Below are 24922 nucleotides of genomic sequence, written 5' to 3'. Positions count from 1 at the left end.
AACTAACAGTTTGTTTAATTTAATATTTATGAGAATGACTGACTTCTTAGAAGGAAAAAAAAAAGTAGATACAAAATTTGGTCCAAAACATCCCTATAATTTGATAGCTCTTTCAATACCTTACTTCTTAATAATGAAATGGTACAAAATCTGAAAATAACAATGAAAATGTAATACCACAGTTACTTGAATAATAAAAGGTTACATTCACATCATTCACAACTCAATCAAGTTGTTTGGTTAATGACAACCCTAACCATTTTTACACCCCTAATTATCCAACTGGCAAACTAAAAGTAACAAAGAACAATTCTAAATTTCAGGACAGAGATCAATGAGTGCAAACACTAAGCATTCAAGGCTGCTTTATTATAGCATCACTGATCAAATAAGCTGAATTTGGTACAGTTTCTGAAGCCTTTCAAGTTAAAATGAAGATTAGAGGTAACCACATTGTATTGTGGAAACAAGCAAGTGAATGTGGTTACCAATCTATTCTCCTCTATACCTTGGCTTTCGCTTCTCGGCAAATGCTGCCAATCCTTCCAACCGGTCTTTCGTGTCCAAGAGTTCTTTGTAACATTCATCTTCTACTTCCATAGCTGACTCCAGGTCTCCCTCGAGCCCCTCGTCGATTGCCTTCTTTGCCATCTTTATTGCTAGTGGACCCTGTTACAATACTCAACAATTACTTGGGCATTAGATTGTAGGCGGTATGCACAGCACAGCATGACAGAGTTAAGGAAGAAGAATATAGTTCTTTTTTCTTTTTTTCCTTTTTTATCATTATTATTAAAAGCAATAAAAACAAAATTACGATCTACCAGCTGAAGGATAAAGTTTCTTACATCATGCCTACAACATAAAATAACCAATCAAGAAAATTAAACATCCAAGTAAAAGAAATGCCAGAAAAACCCCTTTTGGCTAACTCGTGAGCCGAGGTACATACCAATCTCCACATAAACAGAAACTGACAGTACAGGAAACTAGAAGCTAGAAGCCTATATTTCTATCTTCGAAATTATTAGAAATGGTTCACTTTGATGTATGAGTTACAGTATGTAACGCTTGAAATTTAAGAAATATTTCAAATTGATCAAGCATTTTCTAATCAGAGCCTAAATTCTCAGTCAAGAACCGAACTAAGAAGATTGTTGTTTAGATGGAGTGGATGGCAATGGACAGAAAAATGGATATAATAAACAAATAGACTTGTTCTAATTACCTTCTGATTTATCTCTTGGGCAATTTCCAGTGCCTTTGCATAAGCTTCCCCAGCAGGGACGCAGTAATTGACAAGACCTAAAGCAAGAAATTTTATTCTCTTCTCCTTAGCTCAATAAGACATTGAACTGAAGATTTTTTTTTCTTTTAAATGCCGTTCATACCTATAGATAGAGCATCTCTACCACTGACCTTACGACCAGTGAATATAAGTTCCTTTGCTATTGATTTACCGACCAGCCTAGGAAGCCTTGCAGTCCCACCTGCCCTGTGAAAAAACACGATTAGAAGCTATAATCTGCTTGTGCATACTGGAAAACCATCATGGTAATATCAATAGAAAAGGGGAAAAGAAGGATTCGAAAAATATTCTTGAGAAGAGTGTCATTCAGCTTCCTTCCACCATCAATAGTTTAATGTTTATACTAAGTAATAGAACTATCCAACTTCAGTTTGCATGCAGGCTTCCTTCTACTGGTCTCAAGTGAGCTATAATATATAAAGAAGAATTTACTACATACCCAGGAATTATAGCCAGTCCGGTTTCTGGCAAACTGAGTTTGGCATCTTCCCCTAGATCATGGCCAACCATGTGAGCTACAATAAATATGCCATCGAACACAGCAAGAAGTTGGTGGTAAAAAACTTAACTATAAAATAATCGAATAAATTATTTACCACATATCCGAAGATCACATGCAAGAGCCATTTCAAGTCCACCACCCAATGCTGCTCCTTCAATAACTGAAATAGTAGGAATAGGAAGGGCCTGAATAAAATAAAATTTAGATTACATCAGCAGACAAAGACTAATGGACCTGAAAAAATCGAAGTAAAAATATTCCAAAGAAGGTGAAAACCAAAACTAGAGTTGTTCAAGAAAGAGAAGTATTGCATTCTTAACGATGACAAATTATCAAGTTAATCAGGTAAAAAATAAATGAAAAATAGAGCTAACATGTGAGAGTGTGGCCACCATGGCTTGAATTCCTCTAAGCCTTTTATTACTATTGACCACAAGGACAAACCATAGTGGTTAAACCTGAGAGCAAATTGTAGGTTTCACCACTCATTTATTAATATATAAAACCCTAAAGTTTCATTTGATGTTCGTTGAAAAATCAAGTATATGGCCTATTGTCATTTATGGAATCGGTATGAATCAAATGAATCTCAAAGCCACTGAAGAAAGAAAATATACACCCTAGGTGACGACTAAGCTTACTAGCATCAGCAATAAAAGATCACGGTTGGAATATCAATGATAACTCATGTGCACATCGACTGATGCATTACATCCTTGACAAGATATCCTTGTTTAAATATTATTTTATATAAATCAAAGAATGTAAAAGAAAGTAGGTAGGTAGATTATAATGAGCTACCTCTAAAAATGTGAATGCAGACCGCAGTGAGGTGACAAAGGAGTGAACTTCTGATGCTGTCATCTTCTTACGTTCCTGCACTTAAAGGATGAATTGAGGGGGAAAAGAAGTTAATCACCATACCAAACTGTGAGAGGCAAATTATCTGAGATTCTACCAAAATGCTCCAATATAAACCACCAGAGTTAACAAGAATACCTTCAAATCGGCTCCTGCACAGAACACCTTTGGGACAGAGCTGCAGATCATCATAACATTGACGGATGGATCACTATCAACGGATTCAAAGGCATGACGCAATCCCCTCAGCATATCCTTGCTAATAGCGTTTTTCGCCTCAGGCCTGTCTAAATGTACCTCGACAATTCCTGTTTGATAAACCAAAGTTGATTTCCATTCAAACAAAATGAAGCAGCCCAAGAAAACCCCAGAAACTTGAAAAGAAATGATCATAGATAACATTACAAATAAAGAAAAAAGGAACCCATCGGAAGTTTGAGCCATCCAAGGACAAACATAAAGAATATTTGAAGGACCCAAGAACCAAAAGGACAAAAGAATAAGAAGAATAGGAAACAAGCCGTAGTTGGTTGTGCACTCCATTCATGAACTAACAAATTCTCAGGACAGTTTTGTCAGAAAAGTGGCTGACGATCAAGTTGCATGTCACAATATGGAAGTTTCCAGTGTATGAAAAATACTAGGAGTAAGTATGATATGGCTTCTAATTTTAACACTTTGGAAAGTTAAATTTTCTTAGAATACTTTTACAAAAATATTTTTCGTGAAATTTCGTGGGTGTTTAGTTACATTACATTTTATCTTTTTATTTATTTATTTATAAGAGTTTCCAATGTATGAAAAATACTAGGAGTAAGTCTGTTTGGTTGCGCTACATCTAAAAATAAAATCACTTTTATAAATGTCAATTACCCTAAAGTGATTCCTTGTTTTTCCAAAAGAAAAATTACAATAAAGTAATTTTAAAGTGATCTTCCATCAATCACATTTCGAATTATCAACTTTAAACTGTTTCTTAAAAAACGATTTTGAACCATTTTTTACTTTTGGTTATCAAACACTCGAAATTTACTATTTAAAAAAACAAATTTGGTCTCCACTTTCCCTTCTCTGCAGACAATCAAATCATCAAGAAAGTAGCCAGTGAAACAACAATAGCGAATTATCAGTTCCAAATGCAAGATGAAGCCTTAAACATTAGCACAAACCATAAATTAACAAAATGGGGACCTAAACATCAGCAATCTAAATAACCCAAGCATATAACCATTGAGCTTAGAGTATTAAATCAAAATTAAAGAAAATGTTTTACATATTGAGCTCAGAAATTACCAGAATCAGAGTCTGAAAGTCGGTGAAGCCGGACAGGCTTAGTAGAAAGTGAGTCCAAAATGAGATTTCTGCAATGAGTGTATCGCCACGGATGTGAGAAGGAATTGAAGGCATCGGAAGGGGTGGAGCTGGGGAATGTCTGACGGAGGTTGTTGGCCGGAATCGGAAGGTCCTGAGGTGAACGATTGAGTTGAATTCGGAGGTTGATGAGATTTCTGCATCGAATTTTGAAAGCTCCCATTTGTTGGTTGTACGGAGGAAGATGGGAAAGAAGGGAGAAAGAAGACGGAATGGAAAAACGTGAGCGAATTGGATTCGATCAAAAGATTTTGTTTTATGAAACTTTAAATCATTTTGGATTTATAACAAAGCTTAGAGATATCGTTTTCTAAAAAGTTGGGGGTAGTTGAGATTACCATCTCAATTTTTGATATATACTATGGATGTATAGCTTTTTTATTTTTATTCTTTTTAATGTGTTTTTGAAAAGTTACGTAAAAAATATGTTAGAAGAAGGCAAACTATAGACCACTTTGTTTGGAAAACGTAGACCCTTTAATAGGTTGATACTTTTAAAGATATTTAATATTTATATATTTATATATTTTTAAACCACATTGTATATCAATCAAGATTAGGGATTTGATTCTTCTACTCTATCACACAAGTGGTAAAAAATCTATTTACAAACATAAAAACCGCAATGGACTATTAATGATTACAATCTATAATCATTTTAAAAATTAAATATTTTAGTTTATTTTGCATGGAAAAAGAAATTCTTTTATGTTTAATTTTAACAATTTGAACTTATAAAAGAGAGGATATAATTATAACTTATAATTTAGGGACCTTTTTATATAAAATAATTGACTTATAATTTATAAGTAAAAACTTGATGTATTTGGATCAATTGTCAAAGATTCAAGTTCACATATCACTAACTATCGTGGACATATGTGTGCGTCAATAGCTATTCATTAACTTCAAAGTTTTCTCACACCCAATAGTTAAGTTTCAACTCTCACATCATTACATTTGGTTGAACAAAAAAAAAAACTTGAGATTTTATCTTCCATAAGCTCATTAACCTGAATAGAGCAAAATACAAATATAAAAGAGAGATCAATCAAGATTTAGATGATAAGGATGGTTGTCAATTAGAGTATAATTCTACTAATTAAAACTTATATCTACAACCAAATGGTTAAGAGTGTGAATCTCCTCTAAGATTCAACAAAAATCTACTAGCCACAAGCTATTTATATCCTTCTATCTTGGGTTTGAAACCGTTGGCTTGTGATGGTAAATTTAGTATTAATTCATGTAACATTCTTCTTTCACTTGTATGCTTGAGATATGTTCAAGAATTAACAAATGATAATCTATATTAATTTAGGAGAAAATAACATCCCACAGGTTTGAAGATAGAACCTTCTATACTATCTGCTCTAATAGACCAAAAAATTTAAGTCTAAAGATTCAAACAAATTTAATGTTATACCATCTATTCAAAGAAGGGAAATGGTAGAACCTTTTTTGCAAGAGCCTCCATCACTTTCTCGTCAATGATTGATTGTCTACTTATACCTTACAACAAAAGAATATACAGTGGAGAAGCTAACAGCCTAACACAATGAGAAGATATGTAAGAGGAGAAGATTTGCATACCATAATCGTTTTGGTAGTTCTATTTTCTGTGAACCCATCTTTCAAGTCGAAGCTGCTTTAGTGGCGGTCCGAGATTTGGCTTACTCTTCTGAGGACAACTCCACTTCCCAATTACCTCATAGATATTAGAGTGCTCAGTATTGGTTTTGTCTGACAGTCCCTTTCTTCTTGAACAAGCAAAAGCACTTCCTGCCTCTTTATTATTGTAGTTTTCTTGCATTTCCACTGATTTCTTGTATGTTGCTTCAGAAAAGCCACGCTTGTTTGCTGTAATAAAACCAGCATTTGAAACTCCTCTCTTTTTGTTTTCTTTGTTGTCGCTTAGATCATTTGGTTCTCTTACATTGGGAAAGACACGAGGCATATGGTTTGAGCCATTAAGTTGTGGTTGGACCTCACTTTTAGTTTCAAAACTTTCCAGGATGGGATCGATCTTATGGATCAAATTTGTACGGTTTGGAGGGTTGTTATTACCATCATTTGAACTTCTATTTTTATGCAGTGGCACGGAACCATTCTCTTGCAAAACTCTTTCTTGCAACTTACATTGAAGATCATCAGTAGTTAGGCTTGAGATTGGAACTTCTTTGGTTGGACTGATGGCGTTGGTTCCCATAGTTTTCTCTTTCGGGTCTTGCTCGGAAGTTCTTTCAGAAAACAGATTCTGCTGAGAACAGGGTAAGAGACTTTTACTTCCTATGAACAGTTGAGTTTCTCTCAAACTAATAGAAAATGGAAATGCCTTGTAAGAAAATACTTGGAAAAGGGTCATGCAACTCTATATTGTATTATTGATTAAATTTTGACGTGGGGTGATCTTTAGCTTAAATGAGATAAATTATCGGTTCAATTATCAAGTCACATTTAAAATTAAATATAAGTGTTTAAGTTGGTTAAGAACCATTTAAGAATAACTATTTTGTTTTTTGTTTTTTTAAAATTAAGCCTATAAACATTACTCCTACTCCCAACTTTATTCCTTTATTATTACATTCTACCCGATTAAAATACAAAGTAAATTTTGAAAATTAAAAAATGTAGCTTTCAAAAAGTTGTTTCTTATTTTGAAATTTGATTCAGAATTCAACTATTGTATTTAAGAAATATGCAAGTCTATCGTAAAACATTGAGAGTAGACTTAATTTCCAAAAATGAAAACAAAAAATGAAATGATTATTAAACAAAGCCGTTTATGGTTTTTGGTTTCTAAAAATTAAACTTATAATCACTACTTTCACGTATGATTTTTTTTATATCAATTTTTAACCAATATTTTAAAACCAAACTATGTTTTAAAATTAAAAAACATGTTTCATTTCTAGAAACTTTAGTCTCGACGTTGAATCATACATTTATGGCCAATTCAATCATACCGACTTTTAGAAGTTTGGTGTAGTTTCCATATTAATATCATAAATGACTAACTTTTTTTTCCTTGTAATATCTTAAAGTGTATCTAAGAATATCTAAAAAGGCTCTAAAAATATTTCAACACTATAATAATAGTTCCTCGGTTCCAATGAATTTGATTTTATGTATGGTTAGATGTCTAAAGAAATATCTAGATAAATAGAATTCAAGAATGGCATAGAAAATGTATCTTACTTTGGCCAGGGATCTCTTGCCAATAAATATAAGTATTGTCCCCACATATTAGGCAAGTGATTTGTAACTAGGAGATAGAAAGATTTTCATGTTCTTACACTAAACTTATTACTTGAAGCATCAAACTTAGGATTCTGAAGAACTCTCTCCTAAACTTCTACGAGCCCTCACCGTCTAAGCTGGGCTTAGGGGGAAGGGTGTTGAAGTCCAAATTAAAATATCTTTGTTCACACATCATATAAAGTGCTATTTGTAAGTATTTAATGTACCTCGCTTGGGGGCTGATTATCCTGTCTGTTTCCCGTGGAATTGTCATTGGATATTTCGAACAGGTTCAGCTGTACTCCTTCACCTCCATTATCCAAAGTCTCTTCTACTTCATGGCCCAACCCTGTTTTCTTACTCTCACAATACCCAAATTCCTGGCTTGGGTCCAATGTAGGGGATGCATATACATAACTAGAAAACCAGTTCCCAATATCAGGAGGCTCTGATGAAAAAAGGAAAGAAAAATTCTGTAATTGTCCTTGTGTTTTAACAAGTTCTAATCATATAACTCAATGGCAAATAAACTAGATGAAAAGGATAGAATATTTATTGGCAATTGAATCCCAGAGTGAATGTTATAAACCTGACAGAAGCGTCTGGGAGCACCAAGAATCTTGATTCTAACATAAAAATACAAACAGAAAAAAGAAAAAGAAATTAACTGTTAGAAGTTAGCAATTTTGAGCTTTCACTACATATGCATGCCTATCGTTCATATAACATAAAAATATCAAATCTAGAAGAATTTTGTTGTTAATTCAACAGCAACAACAATAATTATGTTTTTAGTTTTCTAGTTTGAGAATTACACTTGTTTACTAATAGTTTACAATAAATAACCAAATTTCAAATCATGCTTTCTTTAAAGAATTAAAAGAAACAAGAAAAAACAGGAAGAACTTATTTGTTTCTTAAATTTTATGGAGATTTCATTAGTAAATAAGAAGAAAACAGAGCACAGATTATTAGCAACTTGCAAGTAACCTTGCTTTTTTAGAACAAACGATAAACAAAAGAGAAAATCAAAATCCAACAAAGTCTTGAGTCTCTGCATTACTTGATCCCTTAAACTATATCTATGCCCAATTAACATCTTTAAACTTTGGCTAATTAGCAATCAAGTTATCTGTTAGAATTTCATCATCCTCGAAGAAATAATCCAACATGAAAAGTGCCTGAAGTTCAAGCATTTGTTGAGGGATTAAATCATTCCAGGAGTTCCAACACCTGACCTCCCATACCTCTTAAACCTCCTACTCTAATAACATGTTAAACAACCCATTAACACTAGCCACCAAATTCTTAAACAAATACTTGTTTCACAATTAATTGAAGGGGAAAAAATGTTGAAAGGAATAGCAGTTTACCATGCTTAGAAGCTGGCTTTCACGATGATCTTCAATTGAATTGCATTTCAAAGGAATCCAATTTCCGGGAAGCTTCTTAGCAGCTTCTTCTTCTTCTTCAATCTTAGTGACGTTATCCCTAAACTCTCCCACAGTCTGCTCATCTTCCTCGACCTCAAATTCTCTCTCTCTTGAAACTGAATCTCCAAAATTGTCATTTGAATCGAGTTCCGGAGATTCGTATTCATAGCTGGAGAACCAGTTCCTAATATCAGGCGGCTCTGATGGAAATAAACAAACGAAAAAAAGTAAGTCCAACTATGACCTAACTCAAAAACACACCTAATTAAGATCACTGTCTTCCTATGCCATACTTTTCTTTTCTCCATTTTCTCAACATCCAAACAGATATCAAGTCCATGAATCAGGGAGAAGCGTACAAACCTGAAGACGGCGAATGCGACAACGAAGAATGAAGAACCTACAAAAAAAAAAAACGAAGCAAATGAAGGAATAAGAAATAGAAATTTGGGGCAAAGATTGACCTATAAAGCTGCTGCAAATTCCCTAAGTGGAATTAAACAATGCATTGGAATTAGCTTTAAAAAAAATTCCGGCAAAAGACGATCGTACAGTCGTAATTCCTGATATTTTCGCCGGAACCAAACAGAAAATGGAAATCGATAACCAGAGAGCGAACGTGTATGCAGAAGAAAACTATACCTGAGAATCAGTGAAGCTCGAATTCTCCATGGCTCCGACGTCGCTCTAATCAAAATAATCAAAACACAATCAGCATTTGATTCATGAAGAAATTTTTTCCTCTTAATTCTTAAAAGAAAAAAAAAATTGTAATTTGAAATTCGCGGGATCAATTGGCGCCAAGTTTTTGTTCGTCTCCAACGAAGCTTTTCAAGAGCGCGTGTTTCATGTTCTTAATTATTACCCTATAAAAGAATTTATTAAATTATTTTGGAAAAGTTTAATTCAATCCATTCTTATTTTGTTTTCTACAAAGTTTAGCAAACAAGAAAAATATAAAAGAGACCCAAATCGATTAAGGAGAGTTTGATATATTCTACTATATTTTTGTAAATAATATAAATGTTTTGTGTAATCTATATCTGTTTAATAAAAAAAATATTATGATTTGGCAAGTTTTTTTAAAAAGATTGATTACAGGTAAGGAAGAGGAGCATAGAATTATGTATAATAGGTTAAAAGAAAATGTTAATTTCCATAAATATAATAAAAAATGTTTGTATAACAAATCCTACAAAGTTACAGTTGTTTTTAAATATTTCAGATTTACCGTTTCATCTTTATTTTTCTTTTATCGTATTTCTCGGTGCGATTTCTTTCGTCTTTCTTCTTTTCTTTCTCTTTTTTCCATTGTGATTTCTTTCCATCTAGCTTTCTTTTTTTCCTTTTTTTTACATCGTTTAAATCTGACTATCTAAATCTAAACGATCATGTACAAAAAAAAAAAAATAAAATAAAAGATCGTGTTACAAAATTAAATGATAAAATTGAAAAAATAAATTGTAGCAAAATCTAAACCAAACACTAGCCAAATTTATACTATCGTGTATCAAATATATTACACGCACGTTGTTGACGACGTGGATAACATGACATTTTTGTATTTTCCATGTCAGTTTTGCGGCTTTGTTATATTTTTGAAAAGACTCCTTTAAAAAATAAAATTTACTAGATACAAATAAATAATACCTATCATTAATATTATCTAAAATTTTGTTATATTTTATAAATATTTTTAAAAATTTCGTAATTTACGATTATTCATTCTTTTGCGATAGGCCTAAAATCTCATTACATATATCTCATTACTGACAAATTGGAATTCAATTTAATATTTAGTTTGTAACTAAATTTGATTTATGACACAAATATATAATAAAATGTAATATTTATTTTAGAATAAACTTTCTAAAGCTTACTGCCGTACACATCCAAAAACAGTAAACATAAAATACAACTTGTCTTTCTTCCTTGAATGTTTTATTTACAAATCAATAATCAAAGGCACCATTATTTTTCAGTTCTATCTAAAACAAAAACTCTATTACCAAGTTCTATTAAAATGTTAATCGAATCGAATATTGAAATGAAATTCCCATTTTATTTATTCTAATTTACTTCCAAACCTATTATTAGCTAGCTAGTTAGTTTTAGACATATTTGCAGTATATAATAGATTAGGAGTGAGCACGATACCAACCAAACCGAAGTTGGTCGATCAGTTACAGTTTAGAGACATACAAAATCAAAAGATTTAGAAGAATTAAACTTATCGACCGAATTTTACTATTGAGGTATGTTCGAACATTTACTAAACCAATCGATCATCAGCCCTATAAATCATTAGTAAATAAAAGTTCTGATCTACTAGAAGTGGCAAAAATTTAGTAGAAATATAAGGTTCATTCTTTTCCTTCGATAGAAGTTGTGAAAGAAAGGTAACCCATATGAATAATGAATGTAAAGGAACTAACTCCAACCTATAAATGATTAGTTAACGATGAACAAGAATGTAATAGGCCGAAGAAGCTGCTAATCGTCATCTCTTCTACAGTTTTTCATAGCATTCGAACTCTCGTCTTTAAATCCTTCAAGGGTTAAATTACAGTTGTTCATGGTAGATGCATCAAGAAGACCATGATTCCAGAGCTTGATCATGAACAATCTCCAACACCTGCAAAAGGAGATGATTCAGGATCTATTTTTAAAGCCAAAGAATGTCGAATTCGAAACCCAAATCGAAATGGATCTCCACGGGCTCCCTTCCAACCACAAATAGGATGGACTAGATACTCGAATAAAGAAAAGATTCCTAGTTATATTGGCAAATGATTCAAACTAGAGAGGAAGAAAGAAGCTGCGTTAATATGGTCTGGAAGAAGTTCAATCTTGTCATCCAACATGGTCTCATCAAACTTCCAAAAGGCTTCAAAACCAATAAAATGATTTTAGGACCAGCCATTCACATGTTTGGTTACCTGTAAACACAAACTTCAAGCTTTGAAAGGCCCACAAGTTTACTGATTAAACTTGAGTTGAGATTCCAGAAGGAAAAGTACTGAAGTGACCAAAAGTTTCCACAAGTTTATTGAACTAATCAAACCTTTTGTTAACATTTGAAAGAACTATTTTTTTGTGCTTTTCATGGCATCGAGAAAACCCAACATCAAGAACCTAGTTCGTAAGAATATCTCAAAGAACCACAGGAAAAGCTTCGATTGTCCCAATTGTCTTGTACAAAATCCATAAATTACTCTTCCTTGATGAAAAGACTGTAAGATCTCATCGTAGCCAATTAGAAGTAAAAGAATTGGGAGCCCTCAAAATTCAACTGACCACCATAGGACGATTTGATGTTCTTGGTTGTCACTCTTCTTCATCCTTGGAGTTGGAATCATTCTCCTTATTCGGCACCTCTTCCAAGGGTTGCCAAACACGTGTTGGGATCAATCATGTTAGAAGTTTTGCCATCCAAATTTTAATCGGCTTCTCTATACCCCGCCTTCAATTACACTGATGCTCATTCTCATTCCAATGCACAATTCAACTAGGGGCTCGTTCATCTCAAGTGTTCTTTTTCCTACAATTACCAGTGACGTAAAAAGCTTGCTGCCTGTCCACAGATCCTCCATGTAGTCAATAATTTAGTATTTATTTCAATAAAAAACATTTTAGGTACTTAACCACCTTGTAGATCTGCATTTAAAAGTTAACTATTGAGGTGAGAAGGCCAAGCTATTTAAGTACCACATTGGCCATCTCATTCTAACCAATGTAGGATAAAGGTAACTCATGTACCTAAAAGAAGTCTTGTTTCAATTCAAGCATAGCCTCTGGAAGCTTGCCCGAGGAGATTTCACCTAATGTCATCATGTCTTGTTTCAAGCTCAACCAATCATCACGCAGCTAAGCAAAAAAGGTCTACTTTGTTAAAGCTTCAAAATGAGCCCTACCTACATCAGTACATCAGTTATCCAAACCTTTATTGATGCGCCCTTGTCAGAAATATCCAACCGTGAATAAATATCAAGCAGCCAACGATCAAAACAAAACACAACAAATAATGAACAAGTATCACAAAGCAAGCATCAAATTTAACCGTGGAAATATATAAACATTTTGAAGAGCATTACCAAAAGAGAGGCGGAGATGAGATAAGCTCTTTCCCGTGAAGTTTTGAGAATGCTTCACATGCCCAAGGCACGTGACCGTCAGCTAGCACCCTGGTACACAGCAGAGAATATACTCTTTTTATATTATGGGACGGCCAGGAAATATTATTCATGGTGAGCTCAGTTTGATACCATGTTAAAGTAGAATTAAACAGTATAGAGGAAAGGATTGATAAGGAATATAACGCTGGCAAGGAGCAACCTTTGTTTTCTAACAAAGGAGTTCCATAGATGCATAAGCCGCTTCTCATCTTTGGTGACATCCACGAAATCATCGAGCATCTGTAAATTAACATATCAAGTTGGTATTTTTAAGTTCTCACGAATTTCATAAAAGGAAATGGATGTAACAGGTCCAAACAGTGTTACACAAGATTGTAATCACATGCCAGACAAAGATAATCCACATTGCTAGTTTGAAAAATCATTTCAAATACTTGAAAAAAATCCTTTAAAAATATTTCCAGCAGGAACAAATCAATATTTACTAGTTCAATAGAAACCGTACCCTTCGGTCTTCAAAATCAGCAATGTCATCATCTACTTCGTCCTCACTATCTTTGTCGGATAGTACTTTATCTAGAGCCATAGGCTTCATGGTCAAAACAGAAGACAGCATGAGCAATCAACAGATTTAATTACAGTAAATAAGGACCAACTATAACATGGTAGCAAGCTAGAAGCAGGTGTAGCTAGAACTTTGAATTCTCAATCAACAGATAGAAACTATTAAAGTCCATGTACTAAGCACCAAGCTACTTGTTTAAAACTATTCAAGAAAAAATTAATCCAACGTTGATAATATATCTAATATAAACATCTTACATATGTTTTGACTACTAAATGTTGACTGATTGGACAATGGTGGGACAGAAAATAAACAAATAAAATACCAATGATCCAAACCCGATGCCCAGCTGCATTTTTCATCTCCTAATCATCCTTATTTTCATTTCATTTCTTACAGTTATCTCTAAATTGAACTAGAGTAAACCAAATGAAACTGATCAATAATTTAAATTTCAAAAGTGCATGTTTAAATTCCTCCTGCTCAACAAAGTACGAAACAGCTGGATCCCTCACACCAAAAACCAAAATAAAAAGAAAAAAGAAAAAATAATTATTTTTCATAAGTAAATTTAATAATTTGAAAGACTTCAATGTTGTAAAATCAAGTTTCATACCTGAACCCTGTGAGAGTGATAAAACTGCCGTTTCTGCAAAAGCATGCGGCTGAAATAACACAATAAATTGACCACCCTTACTTATTGGCAGTCTCATAATTGATTAAAATTTACAGACAGCTCTAGAATTCAAAGATGAACTTGAAATTTGGGAATCGTTCAGACTGTAAAGCTAGAAATACAAACATGGATATGATAATGAACATGCCAATAGATCATTTCCTAAAAATTATAGCATAGACACAACAAAGACGCAGGCATAAAAAAATATTTTGAAAAGTTACTTTCACAAATATCACATATATCACCGTTTTCTAATATAGCGAGGTAAAGATTTAAAGGTATAAACTTGTAATATCATCTAACTAATTTTATGGAAATCTAATAAATTATATTTCTCTAATCGTTTTCCAACAATGAAATGAAGGCAAGCATCACAAAAAATACACATCTTTCAGGAAAAAAACACATTTTTTATGCAACCTCGTTGAGTTTTATTAAGAAAATTCAATTTTTTAGCTTATTATCTACCGGTTATAATTTTGAGGGGAAAAAATCAATTTATTTATAACCCTAATTGTGGGGGTTTATCACTTAAAACTCCAAACTAACAATTTTATCAATTAAAATCCTAAACTTTCCTAAGCGACTTTATTTAGATCCTTCTTTAGAATTTCGTTCAACGGTTGATGTATCTATGTTCAAACGGTATAAAACCTGTTTAAAAGCAAAGATTAAAGTCAATTAACATTTTGGTCCCCAAGTTTAGGATTTGTGTCAAATTGTAGCTAGGTTTCAAAATTGAACAACCAATCCTCATGCTTGGAAAATGCTCGATGTTGATTTTTAAATTTAAAAGATTACAAAAGCTGACATGGCAATAATTAAAACAAAGGTTAAAATACAAATAGTAATATTTACTTTCGGAAATGGGTCACTTTTGGCTCCTAAGGTTTGGTTTAGCTTGCATTTGGGTCCCTGAGTTAGCATACCCAACAATTTTACCCTCAAGGATTGTAGTTGGTAGCATGTTGGCCTCTTTGTCAATTTTTCCACTAATTATTTGTAAAAATGGCTCTAGAGTTTTTCCATTAATTAAAAATTATGTTGGTCTTATCTGTCAATTTTTTCATTAGAGGCATCTTCTTTGTACTGAAAAATTATGTTTAAAAAAGTCATTTTCCGTTCTCCTTTTTCTCTTTCTTCTCTCTCCTTCCATCTTTTTTCTCCTTCATCCTATCCATGGGTGCCGCCACCATTAGTCGCCATTGACACTTTTTTTCTCTCCTTTCTTTTCTTTTCCTCTTCTTCTTTATTCTCATTACCCCATCCTCTAATTCATCTTAAAAACACCATCCACCATCAGTGGTGTCATACCTCGTTGTTCCCTTTTTTTTCTTTTTGCAGCCGCCAGCGTTGGGATGTAATATTGGTTCAACTTTTTTTGTTATATTTTAATTTTTACTTTAATTATAATTAAATTTTAATAATTGATTTTTTATTTTAAATTTGAGGTTAATGTTGCCATTAACAAAGGGAATGAAATTAAGATTCCTAAATGTTAAGAACTTGATTGTTAGATTTTGAAACAGAGGGGCTAGATTGATACAAACCCCAAAACCTAAGGGACCAAAAGTCTACTTTACCCTTTTTTAATATATTACATCACTTGTAAAATGAGGGACCTATAACCTCATAGAAGGATAGAGATGGCTTAACAATTGGGCTATATTCTTCTTTTTTTTCTTGAGTTCAACAACATGTAGGATTGGATATTTGAAACTTTATGAAGTTGGCTTCAGGTATGCTTAAGTTGGCAAGTCCTAATTGTTTTAAGACAGAAGTAAAATAGTTAAACAGAAAAACAAAAAACAAAAACAACTAAAGGTAGTAAACGAACAAATACAAAACTAAAGCAGCTAAGACTACATGCTAATGAAGCTTTGATATCTGAAGGAAAGAAACCAGAAAAGATGGTGAACATACTTTCTAGGATCTCGTTCTACGGTTAACTTCCTTGCTTTGGCTGGTTGTAAATGATCACTTCCAGACAGCACTTTATAACATTCAGGACCTGTAGATGATTGATTGATAGCCACTGAGAAACCTGGAATATTTGAGCTGGATGCAACACGTTCAATGCACTCCATAGAGGAAGGACCTTCAGGGCCAATATTTTCTCCGTCTTGTTGTGCATTCTGCAAATAAGTCTCAATGGGGAATGAATGGCTCCCCTCTTTTTCACAGGACACACCATCTAAATACAAACTTAATTTCAGTTGAATTGCAAAGCAGATGGTTGAGATCATATAGTTCAATATCCACTAATTGCAAAGTGAAAGAAAAGAAAATCCATTTATGAAGAAATAAATCCATCTATGAAGAAATAAGATAATGGTACATTGTTTACTACAGCTTGATGCGATATGAGCTTCGTTTTAATCAACTTCCCTTAGTATCACTTTGTAAACTAAAAGGATAATAATAATAAGGGGAAAATTTTAGAACCACATTTTGCGAGGGCTTCTATTCTCAAGCCAAAATTATCTAATGAAACACAATGCAAGCTCAGGTAAGTATAAATTATCAGCCAAGTTTACATGCAAGAATGTCCGAATGGCATATTTCCATAACGCTAGTTTGCCACTTCTGTTAGTCTAACATAAGAAAGAATTCAATCACTCCTTTTTCCTCTATCTTAAAGGAAATAACTAGAGGACTGCAAAAGAAATGAGATTACCAGCATTATGCCCGACAAATCCCTTGTGCATGCCTTCTGTGGCAGGTCCAGGTGAGTCCATCTCCAAGAACTGCACATACTTCCCATTCTGAATAGAGTTCTTTAATTTGCGCTTTCGTGGTCTTGTGCTGAATATTAAACAGTCAAATATATTAACAGAATACAGCAAAGGACCAACAAGATAACCATACAATGAGGTTCAAAAAACTTACCAGAAGAAGAAAGTTTGTAGTTGTGGGTCCACCCCATCTGCTACAGTCTGCAAAAAAAAAAGACAAAATAAAAACATGTCGGCAACCTTCAACGGGGGTTTTGGAACGATAATCCATGAAAGTGTTAAACAAACTAGGATTAAATGAGTGAAGAAATAAAATGAGCGACAGAGAGAGAAAAGGAAGAATGTGAAGGTCATGAGAGACACAGAGGAGGAGACAACTGACAAGCAGTTTCAACTCTGCCAGATCACTCCCTGCCCACTTAAGAAAAGCCTTATCTGACGAGCAGACATATTGAAGGTGTGAAGGATTTTGAGTGTTATCGGTTTCAGTAAAGCATTGTTCCAAAGCATGCCAAATTCATCCAATGTGGGAGAGACTGTTGGATCTTTAGAAGACAGCCAAAAGGTGAGAAGGATTTTGAGTGTTTTTTATTTCAGTACAGTAATAATCCAAGAAAGACAAATTCATTAAAAGTGGAAGTTGGATTGCAGGATCTTTTGATGATCGCTTCGACTCTAACCAAGTATTAACACCCCAAAATGTTCCTTTAAATTGACATGATAAGTATAACGATAAGAGAAGAAAAATTATAAAAAATAATTCTTCGCATAAAGAAATTTCAAACTCTTACCTCAGGTCTAAAGACATCAATTTTCACAGAGACATTCACTGCCTGATATTCTTCAGTCACCTACAAGTTAAATGTTTCTTCACAAACCACATAATGGCTAGATAAGCAGCAAACATCTAGACATTGGAGATTACCAACCCAGTACTCGAAGTTGAACATATCATGGGAAGAGCATAAGTGGTAGCGCAAACCCTACAAAATAAGCACAAAAGCATTAGTCGCTTTTCATTTTCTTAATGACCAGTGTCATATTCTTTTCCAAAAAAACAATAAGCACAAAGGTTCAACCAAGGATTCCACCAAACAAGCAACTAAATTTTAAAAGCATACCAATATCTCTATGACATGATCCAGCTAAAATTATGTTTTCCAAATACACATTAACAACACAAACAAGTACAACAAAGGAAGTATTAAAAGTAATAATAATATGATTCAACGAATTGCAACAAACTTGATGGAAAATGTCAATATGAGCAGAACGTGTACAAATATAGGATATCTGGATTTGTACTACACATGGTGGCAACAGCTACATAATTTCTGTTAGATTTCAGATAATCAGCTAACTCAGCTAGGTCAGTTTAATTTGCAGTTATCGCAACAACTAAATCATTAGAAACTTATTCAGTAAATAAGGGAGTTAGATATGCGAGAATCTATAACTGTGGGTGTACAACACGAGCTGCTTCTTTCAAATTTTAGCAGTTCAATTTAACTATACTTTTCTGACTCAATTCATATTGATATCACATGTTAGAGGGTTGTTTTGTTTAAGGTGGACCCCCATGGTAATTAGACAGCTGCACTTGGTTATGCATAAAATATTATTCAAATATGAGGTAATCTATCAAGATGTGCATTGGGATAACAATGTCTGGACACATATCTTTTCCATGAATAATTGTAATTTTGAGAATTTGGATCGTTCATGGTGGAGTAAAAGTTTGCAGCTTCATATTGAATATATCTTTGATAACACACGGCATGTTTCTAGCTTGTAACTGATCTTGACTCCAAATGTAGAGGGTGCTACTTAACCCGCCATTTTGAGACAAGGGAAAGGCTATAGCATGCTACTCCACTGATTATTTTGTGAATCTTTGAATTATGGGATGGGAAATAAAATAACTTATACATTAAACTTTCAATTCTAGATATTAAAAAAATTAAAATGAAACTTGAAGGACCTAAGTAATTTTGACATACAAATATCTCAAAAACTTATGTTTTAAAAAATTAACTCACAACCATGAAAGCAAATACATAACAATCTGTCTTTATCTTACTATTTTATTAATTAAAAAAAATATCCACACTCGTCCCAAGGTGACTTTGGAAACATCAAGGGTTCCTAGTAAGCTCACTTGAAAATTCCAACAAAATTCCAATACACGAACTTTGGGTAGGTGTTACTCAGACACCACAAGCCTTACGTGACGGGCCACCAATTTGGGGATATATTTATCTTTACTTTTACCACCCTACAATAGAGCACACACCCCTGCTTTCCAACTCCCTTTCCCCAGAACAACCGATGGGTCTGTTGAGTTGGGTCTGTATTTGTGTTCTCTTTGTCATCCAGCAACAGCGAGTTTAGATTATATTTGAGGGTTTGTTAGCTTGCCATAGCTATTTGGGAGAACTGTTAAGACATCCATCTGTTGGGTTGGGTTAGTTGTGGTTATCTAGAGGCTATATTAATCCTCCTAGTCAGGATAAAAGAAGGTCTCTCAAGTTTGTATTTTCATTGTTTTTTTGGAGGTTATGGCTTGAGAGGAATAGTCATAGTCTTAAGGAGATTGTAGAGGTCTAAGTTCGAAGTATGGGACGTCGAGAAATTTAATGTCTTGCTCGGACCCCTTTTGTGGGTTTTACTTTTATGTACACTTTTGTATTTCTTTCATATTTCTCAATAAAGGTCGGTCAAGAAACAAAAACCTTAACTTCTTTAAGGAATATTAGAGTCTGAATGCCTACCTTAAAGCTTGCGCATAGCATCAAACAAAATGGACATGAGAAGTCTTCGGTCACTACATAATTCGAGAATGAAATTGGGATCAAAACTGTACGTTCAAAAAGTATGTTAAACAGACTTATCATATCTCAGTGCAGCGAACGATTTACATGGCATACTTATCCATTTCTATTAGATGACCGTATCTAAAGAAAACTACAAGTCTTTACAGAAAAAACTATTATAACTCATCTATCTCTACAAGAAACAATGGAACCTATCAGCTACAGATATTATTAGCTAAAATTATAAGAAAGAATTCTTTTAGTTACAACAGTCGGTATTACTGTAGATGAAATGATCTATAACTAGTTCCTACATATTTTACAGCTCAAATGAAGACAGCAAATAAAATAATACAACAGACCTAGTTAGCTTCAATTAAATTTTTTTAAAAAAATGCCTCGTGTTCCAGTACAAAAAGTAGAATTATATTTTAATGGTTTTTAGGAAACAAAAACAAATAACAAAAATAATTTTTTTTATTTAAAAATAATAATTAAAAAAACAAACAAACAAAAACAAAATACAAACCAAACAAAAATCCAAGTTGAAAAGTACAAGTGACCAGGGAAATACATGAATGTTCTCGAATTGGTCAGTATGGCAGAAAAAGATTGAAAAAGGTATTTTGACCGCAAAAACAAGATTTTATTGTCTTCATGTACTTTTTTTACAGTTCATCTTTCGTTGACGATCATGCACCACTCATATATAATTAATAAGAAAAAGAGAAAACAACAACACACACACACACTCACAATTTTCTTTTCAAACAAAGTTTAAAATTGAAATTAAAAATAATAGAAAATGGTTTTTTCTAACAAGTCTCATTGATGAAAACAAATAGTTCTAAAATATTAATTACTATAATAGCTTATTCAAACAAGAAAAAGGGTAAAAAAGTAAAAAATAAAAATAAAAATACACACAGACACATATCATCAACAGATCTATGGTGACATTTTCAGCACACAAAATCACAAATGTTCATATAGTAATCTTTCAAAAGGCATAACATGTCCATAGAGTACATAGAAATTGCAAGCAAATAGCACTATCAAAGGCTTTAAGAAGATGAAAACATTCGATGTTTCACTACAACAAAAAGCAGGGAGAGACCTTCAGTTTTTCGAACTATGTTGTTGTAGTCCCTATAGTTGAAAATTACAACTCCGGTGCTCACCCTGTACATAAGGCCAATATTATCTATCACACAATCATGGGATGTTAATGAATGTTGATTTATAATACCAGAAAGGATGAGGGCACAAGAGAACGATTTCATTTTATTCTCATTCAATTTAGGGTTTAGGGTTTAGGGTTTAGGATTATTTCATTTTGTCCTCAGCAGATCATATATGAACAATAAATTCAACAAAACCACAAAACAAAATAAAATTGCTGTTTTTATAATAGAAAAGTGCTTTTAGCAATTTTCCTGCTAAATAAGTTTAATACATCAGAAAAAAATCTGAAATAGGAAGTTGTTTTTAAAGGATGCCACAACTTTGTTAAAAGAACGGAAACAGACTAACAGTCCAAGTTACAAAATTAACAAAGAAAACACATAAAGGAAAAAACAGCTCGTACCCAAACAGTAACAACAAACAGAAGAAACAAAAGGAAAAGATAATTGACTAATAAATAATAAAAAAGGATCCATAAGACTAACTACAATTAATATCTTGAATAGAAAACTCCTCGAATCCTTTGGTAAAAGAACGCCAAGGGGAATGTCTCTTACAGTAACTAAGTCATTTCATATAGTCCCTCCACAGTAAATAACTTAATTAAGTACAAAATATGACGAAGTTTATCATTAATATACTATAATTAGCTGCATATTAACGAGCCTCAAGCTAAGATAGATATCTCTGTTATCAAATTCAAAGGTTTCCTAAAGTGAACAAAAGCTAGAGAATATTCATGAATTAAACAACTTTGAAAAAACCTTGCCATTAGCCACAGTTAAACCTTTTCTCCAATCAGAAAATGAAGATCTTACCTCTCTTTTCGCCTAGCTTGTAACTTGTAATACAAACAACGTCGAAGAAAAGAAGGCTGCAACAGAGGAATTAACTTCATCAGCTTACAATGTTGAGTTAGTAAAATCTTGCATTAGAAAGAAAAAAAGTTTGAAGTACAATATGCCAATAAATGGGCTGCAGTATGTGAGTATTTTACTTTCAAAACTTTCAGTTCAATGACAATAGCTAATGAAAATTTTATATACACAAGCATAATGGAAGCTGATCCATAAGAAATCAATAGAATAGAGGATAAAAAGTGATTGACCCCAGGAGATGCACCATATTACATTGTTAAGGGAACGAAGATGAAGAATGTTGTATAGTTCTACTGGTTTGCAATATATTAGGAGACTATCTTCAGCTGTCGTTGCCTCTTCTAAAGAATGAACGTGGAAATTATCATGGCACATCTTGAACTTTGAAAGAGGTTAGCTACGAATGATGAGCTAAGCTACCAGATCTCTGTTACAGCAATAAACAAGTGTTAAAATATCATATCAATGAAAGTTTTTAAGATATAATTAGATATCAAAAGATCTAATAGATTTTTATATCGCAATGTTGTGTGGGTGTGGATGTGTGTAGATAAGAAATAAATTTCACACGAGAATGAATTGCATTTATGGGTAGCATTCCAAGAAGAAGAAACACTAACACAGTTCACCCAAATAATATCCAAAAACTCTTCCTCTTTGTCCTTAAGGGGCCATCTAAAAGAACTTTGACAGTGGTCGAAATTTATCCTTGCCTTCTTCACCACTTTAAGTCCAAAAGTTTTCCATCCAAAACAAAAAGAGCCCCCAAAGGGCCCAAGCTAAAGAGCCAAATTCTAAAAGAATTGAGAATGGTATCCAGAAACCAAGCTGTCCACTTCCAGGATGCTCTGTGCCAATAAGTGGTTGTGTCAAACGCTCTTAGTTCAATTGCATAAATATACCATTAATCAGAGCACTTTCATACAACTGTAAATCTTCCATCAAAGTATTGAATAGAGTTGAATGCTTCTTGTTGTCTTCCACATTTGACTTTCTTTTCCCTTTTTTTTTTAAATAGGAAACAGTTTTTTATTACATGAAATGTACAAAAGGATAAGCCCATCCAATAGATATTACAAAAAAACAAACAAACTTCTCCAGCTGGATATATGAGTGTTTAGGCTATAACTGCTGAAAGATAAGATACTTTTACATCAATAGAGAGCCAAAAGGAAAAAAGTGAACACTGCCTCACCACCTCAACACCACCTCCAATCGACTATATATAAACTGCAATTATCACCTCGACACCACCTCCGGTCAACTATTGTGGTATCTGCTTCTCAAACAGCTCCCATATCTCGATAGTTAAACAGATAATAGATGTTGAAAATCCACATCTCCAGCTCAGCTCTCTATTGTAACATTATTGAGGGAGAGAATGTGGACAGAAATCAGATTCTTCAACTCCCTTACTCCAAGACTCTTTTTGCATGGACATTGGATTTTCTCTTCGATCGGGGAGTAAATTTCCATGGCATTTTCTTGGTATTTTATCTCCTAAATTCTTCTACAAGACACTGGTTGAATTGAATTGAATCAGTCTACCACTCAGCGTTACATAAGAACTCAGATCAGTATTAAGAACGGGCAGATCAGTATTAAAAACGTTGACCAAGATGACCCCCAGCTTCTAAAACTATCATTTTATGCCAAGCTCATAAAGAGGGATACAAAGTCCCACAACAAGGAAGATGGCGATCTTAAAGATGACTCTGAAGTTCATAATTCTGATTTTACTAGAAGCATTTACAGAAAACACATACCAAAGAAGTAATTATTCAAAATTTTCATCACTTCTACCTCGACTGAAACTACTTTATGCCCAACTCCAAGATCACCAGTCAAGAGAACAAGAAGCCCACTAAGATTCAGCATATATTGAGAACTCAGGAACAAAACACACAATAGGATATAATTCTGACCCGATGAGGTCGGAGGGAGGATAGATTATGAACACAATACAGAATCAAACGGCGGAAGTGATAAATTAAAAAGAATGCGAAGTGTATTAACCTTACCAGAAACCATGGAAGTGAGGAGCTAACTCGTTTGAAATTGGGAGGAAAATTTTTGGATTTCAGAATTCAAGAATCGTTGAATAGTAGAGAAAAATTGGTTGGAAATGGTTATCCCCTCCAAAAAAAATTGATATTCTTCCGGTAGCTGATCGACACCGCGTCGTCAGATATATGAACTCTCACAATGTCAATTAGATAAAATTAGGAAGTTTAACCTCCGCTTGGTGGTGTAAAAATTATTTTGAAAAACAAAGAATCAACCGCAAAATAAATCAAATTTTAAGCTTTATCACATGTTCACAATTTCTAAACAAAAAACAATAATTTGGACCTTCATTTTTTACCAATTATGATAAAGATTATTTCAACCTTTGACCTCTTCGATTTCTTTCGATAATTAAAGAAAAATTTTGGAAAAAAGACTTAAATAGACATTAAAAATTTAATAGATTTTGTTAAATTTTGTAAGTAGTTCTAATTTTTTATTATATTTGAAAATACTTTCGTTTAAATTCTTATTTTGTATTCAATTTTTAACTTTTGTCATCTATACTCGTTCATGTTTATATGAAAAATGTTGTGTTATGGCCTATCCAAAATTTTTTGGGCCAATTTACCAAATAACTCATTATAATTGGTCCATTTCTCATTTTCTCAATTTACCAGCAAGACTTGATTGGATGATTACTTTAGTTTGATTTGATAACTATTTTTATTAAAATCGATTTCAAAGAATAAGTCATTTACAACAACAATAATAAGTTGTCTTTTTTTCCTATTTTGTTTTCTGAAATTATAAGCATAGGATATACTTTTTTGAATTCGATCAAATTTACAATCAAACACAAAATTTTGAATTCAATGTTTAGAATTTTAAATTAGAACCAAACATGTTTTCAAGACGTCGAAAAAAATTGTTTTTTGTTTTCTAATAGATTCATTGTTTTCAACTTCTAGTTTTTTTACTTTATATTTTTACTATTGAAAGTGTTTCAAAACCAAACCAATTTTATAAAATTAACCAAGCAAGTTTAAAATTGTTTTCTTTTTTAAGCTTTGCACGTAGTTGAAATGTACGTGTCGAGAAATGTGAAAAAAAAATTGGAAACATATATCATACTTAAAGTTAAATCGTAAACTGTCACCTTTTAAAATTGTGATCCGATAATGAGTCAATCCTAAGGGTTGTGTTAT

At 33.0% G+C, this 24922-nt stretch overlaps 3 protein-coding genes across 25 annotated transcripts; all 3 read right to left on the bottom strand.

Annotated features, from left to right (window-relative positions):
* Positions 1 to 157: 157 nt before the first annotated feature.
* LOC103490860 (probable enoyl-CoA hydratase 2, mitochondrial) lies at positions 158 to 4327 on the bottom strand. Of its 2 annotated transcripts, none has more exons than XM_008450578.3 (8): positions 3966 to 4327; positions 2811 to 2980; positions 2613 to 2687; positions 1906 to 1996; positions 1749 to 1824; positions 1392 to 1495; positions 1229 to 1305; positions 158 to 669 (listed from the first exon to the last, which is right to left on the bottom strand). In XM_008450578.3, the coding sequence occupies exons 1-8, from the start codon at positions 4204 to 4206 to the stop codon at positions 493 to 495; spliced, it is 1011 nt and encodes a 336-aa protein (XP_008448800.2). In that variant the 5' UTR covers positions 4207 to 4327; the 3' UTR covers positions 158 to 492. The 2 variants fall into 2 exon arrangements, with proteins under 2 accessions (XP_008448800.2, XP_008448801.2); XM_008450579.3 differs by having other exon boundaries at positions 1749 to 1800; positions 3966 to 4321.
* Positions 4328 to 4927: 600 nt separating this feature from the next.
* LOC103490858 (uncharacterized) lies at positions 4928 to 9537 on the bottom strand. Of its 6 annotated transcripts, none has more exons than XR_537948.3 (8): positions 9359 to 9537; positions 9080 to 9116; positions 8657 to 8916; positions 7873 to 7909; positions 7511 to 7731; positions 5637 to 6303; positions 5500 to 5555; positions 4928 to 5056 (listed from the first exon to the last, which is right to left on the bottom strand). XR_537948.3 is itself a non-coding variant. In XM_008450575.3 (7 exons), exons 1-6 carry the CDS (start codon positions 9386 to 9388, stop codon positions 5656 to 5658), a joined length of 1233 nt encoding a protein of 410 aa, XP_008448797.2. In that variant the 5' UTR covers positions 9389 to 9537; the 3' UTR covers positions 5336 to 5555; positions 5637 to 5655. The 6 variants fall into 6 exon arrangements, 2 of the variants coding, with proteins under 2 accessions (XP_008448797.2, XP_008448799.2); XR_007821852.1 differs by having other exon boundaries at positions 5637 to 6300; XR_537947.3 differs by having other exon boundaries at positions 5500 to 6303.
* Positions 9538 to 10930: 1393 nt separating this feature from the next.
* On the bottom strand, positions 10931 to 23926 carry LOC103490857 (polycomb group protein EMBRYONIC FLOWER 2). Of its 17 annotated transcripts, none has more exons than XR_007821846.1 (17): positions 23729 to 23924; positions 21960 to 22134; positions 21648 to 21703; positions 20762 to 20826; positions 19603 to 19688; positions 17761 to 17814; positions 17623 to 17682; positions 16986 to 17032; positions 16774 to 16901; positions 16020 to 16290; positions 14034 to 14082; positions 13358 to 13441; positions 13052 to 13131; positions 12811 to 12900; positions 12658 to 12672; positions 12476 to 12583; positions 10931 to 12290 (listed from the first exon to the last, which is right to left on the bottom strand). XR_007821846.1 is itself a non-coding variant. In XM_051086459.1 (16 exons), the coding sequence occupies exons 3-16, from the start codon at positions 22080 to 22082 to the stop codon at positions 11210 to 11212; spliced, it is 1335 nt and encodes a 444-aa protein (XP_050942416.1). In that variant the 5' UTR covers positions 22083 to 22134; positions 22903 to 23227; positions 23729 to 23925; the 3' UTR covers positions 10931 to 11209. The 17 variants fall into 17 exon arrangements, 10 of the variants coding, with proteins under 10 accessions (XP_050942416.1, XP_050942418.1, XP_050942414.1 ...); XR_007821847.1 differs by having other exon boundaries at positions 11133 to 11351; XR_007821844.1 differs by having other exon boundaries at positions 12476 to 12672; positions 23729 to 23925.
* Between the last annotated feature and the right edge of the window lie 996 nt (positions 23927 to 24922).

The sequence above is a fragment of the Cucumis melo genome, chromosome 6 (assembly GCF_025177605.1).
Source record: "Cucumis melo cultivar AY chromosome 6, USDA_Cmelo_AY_1.0, whole genome shotgun sequence".
Taxonomy (NCBI): Eukaryota; Viridiplantae; Streptophyta; class Magnoliopsida; order Cucurbitales; family Cucurbitaceae; genus Cucumis; species Cucumis melo.
Note: the sequence above shows the minus strand (reverse complement) of the source record. Positions and strands in the feature narration are given on the sequence as shown.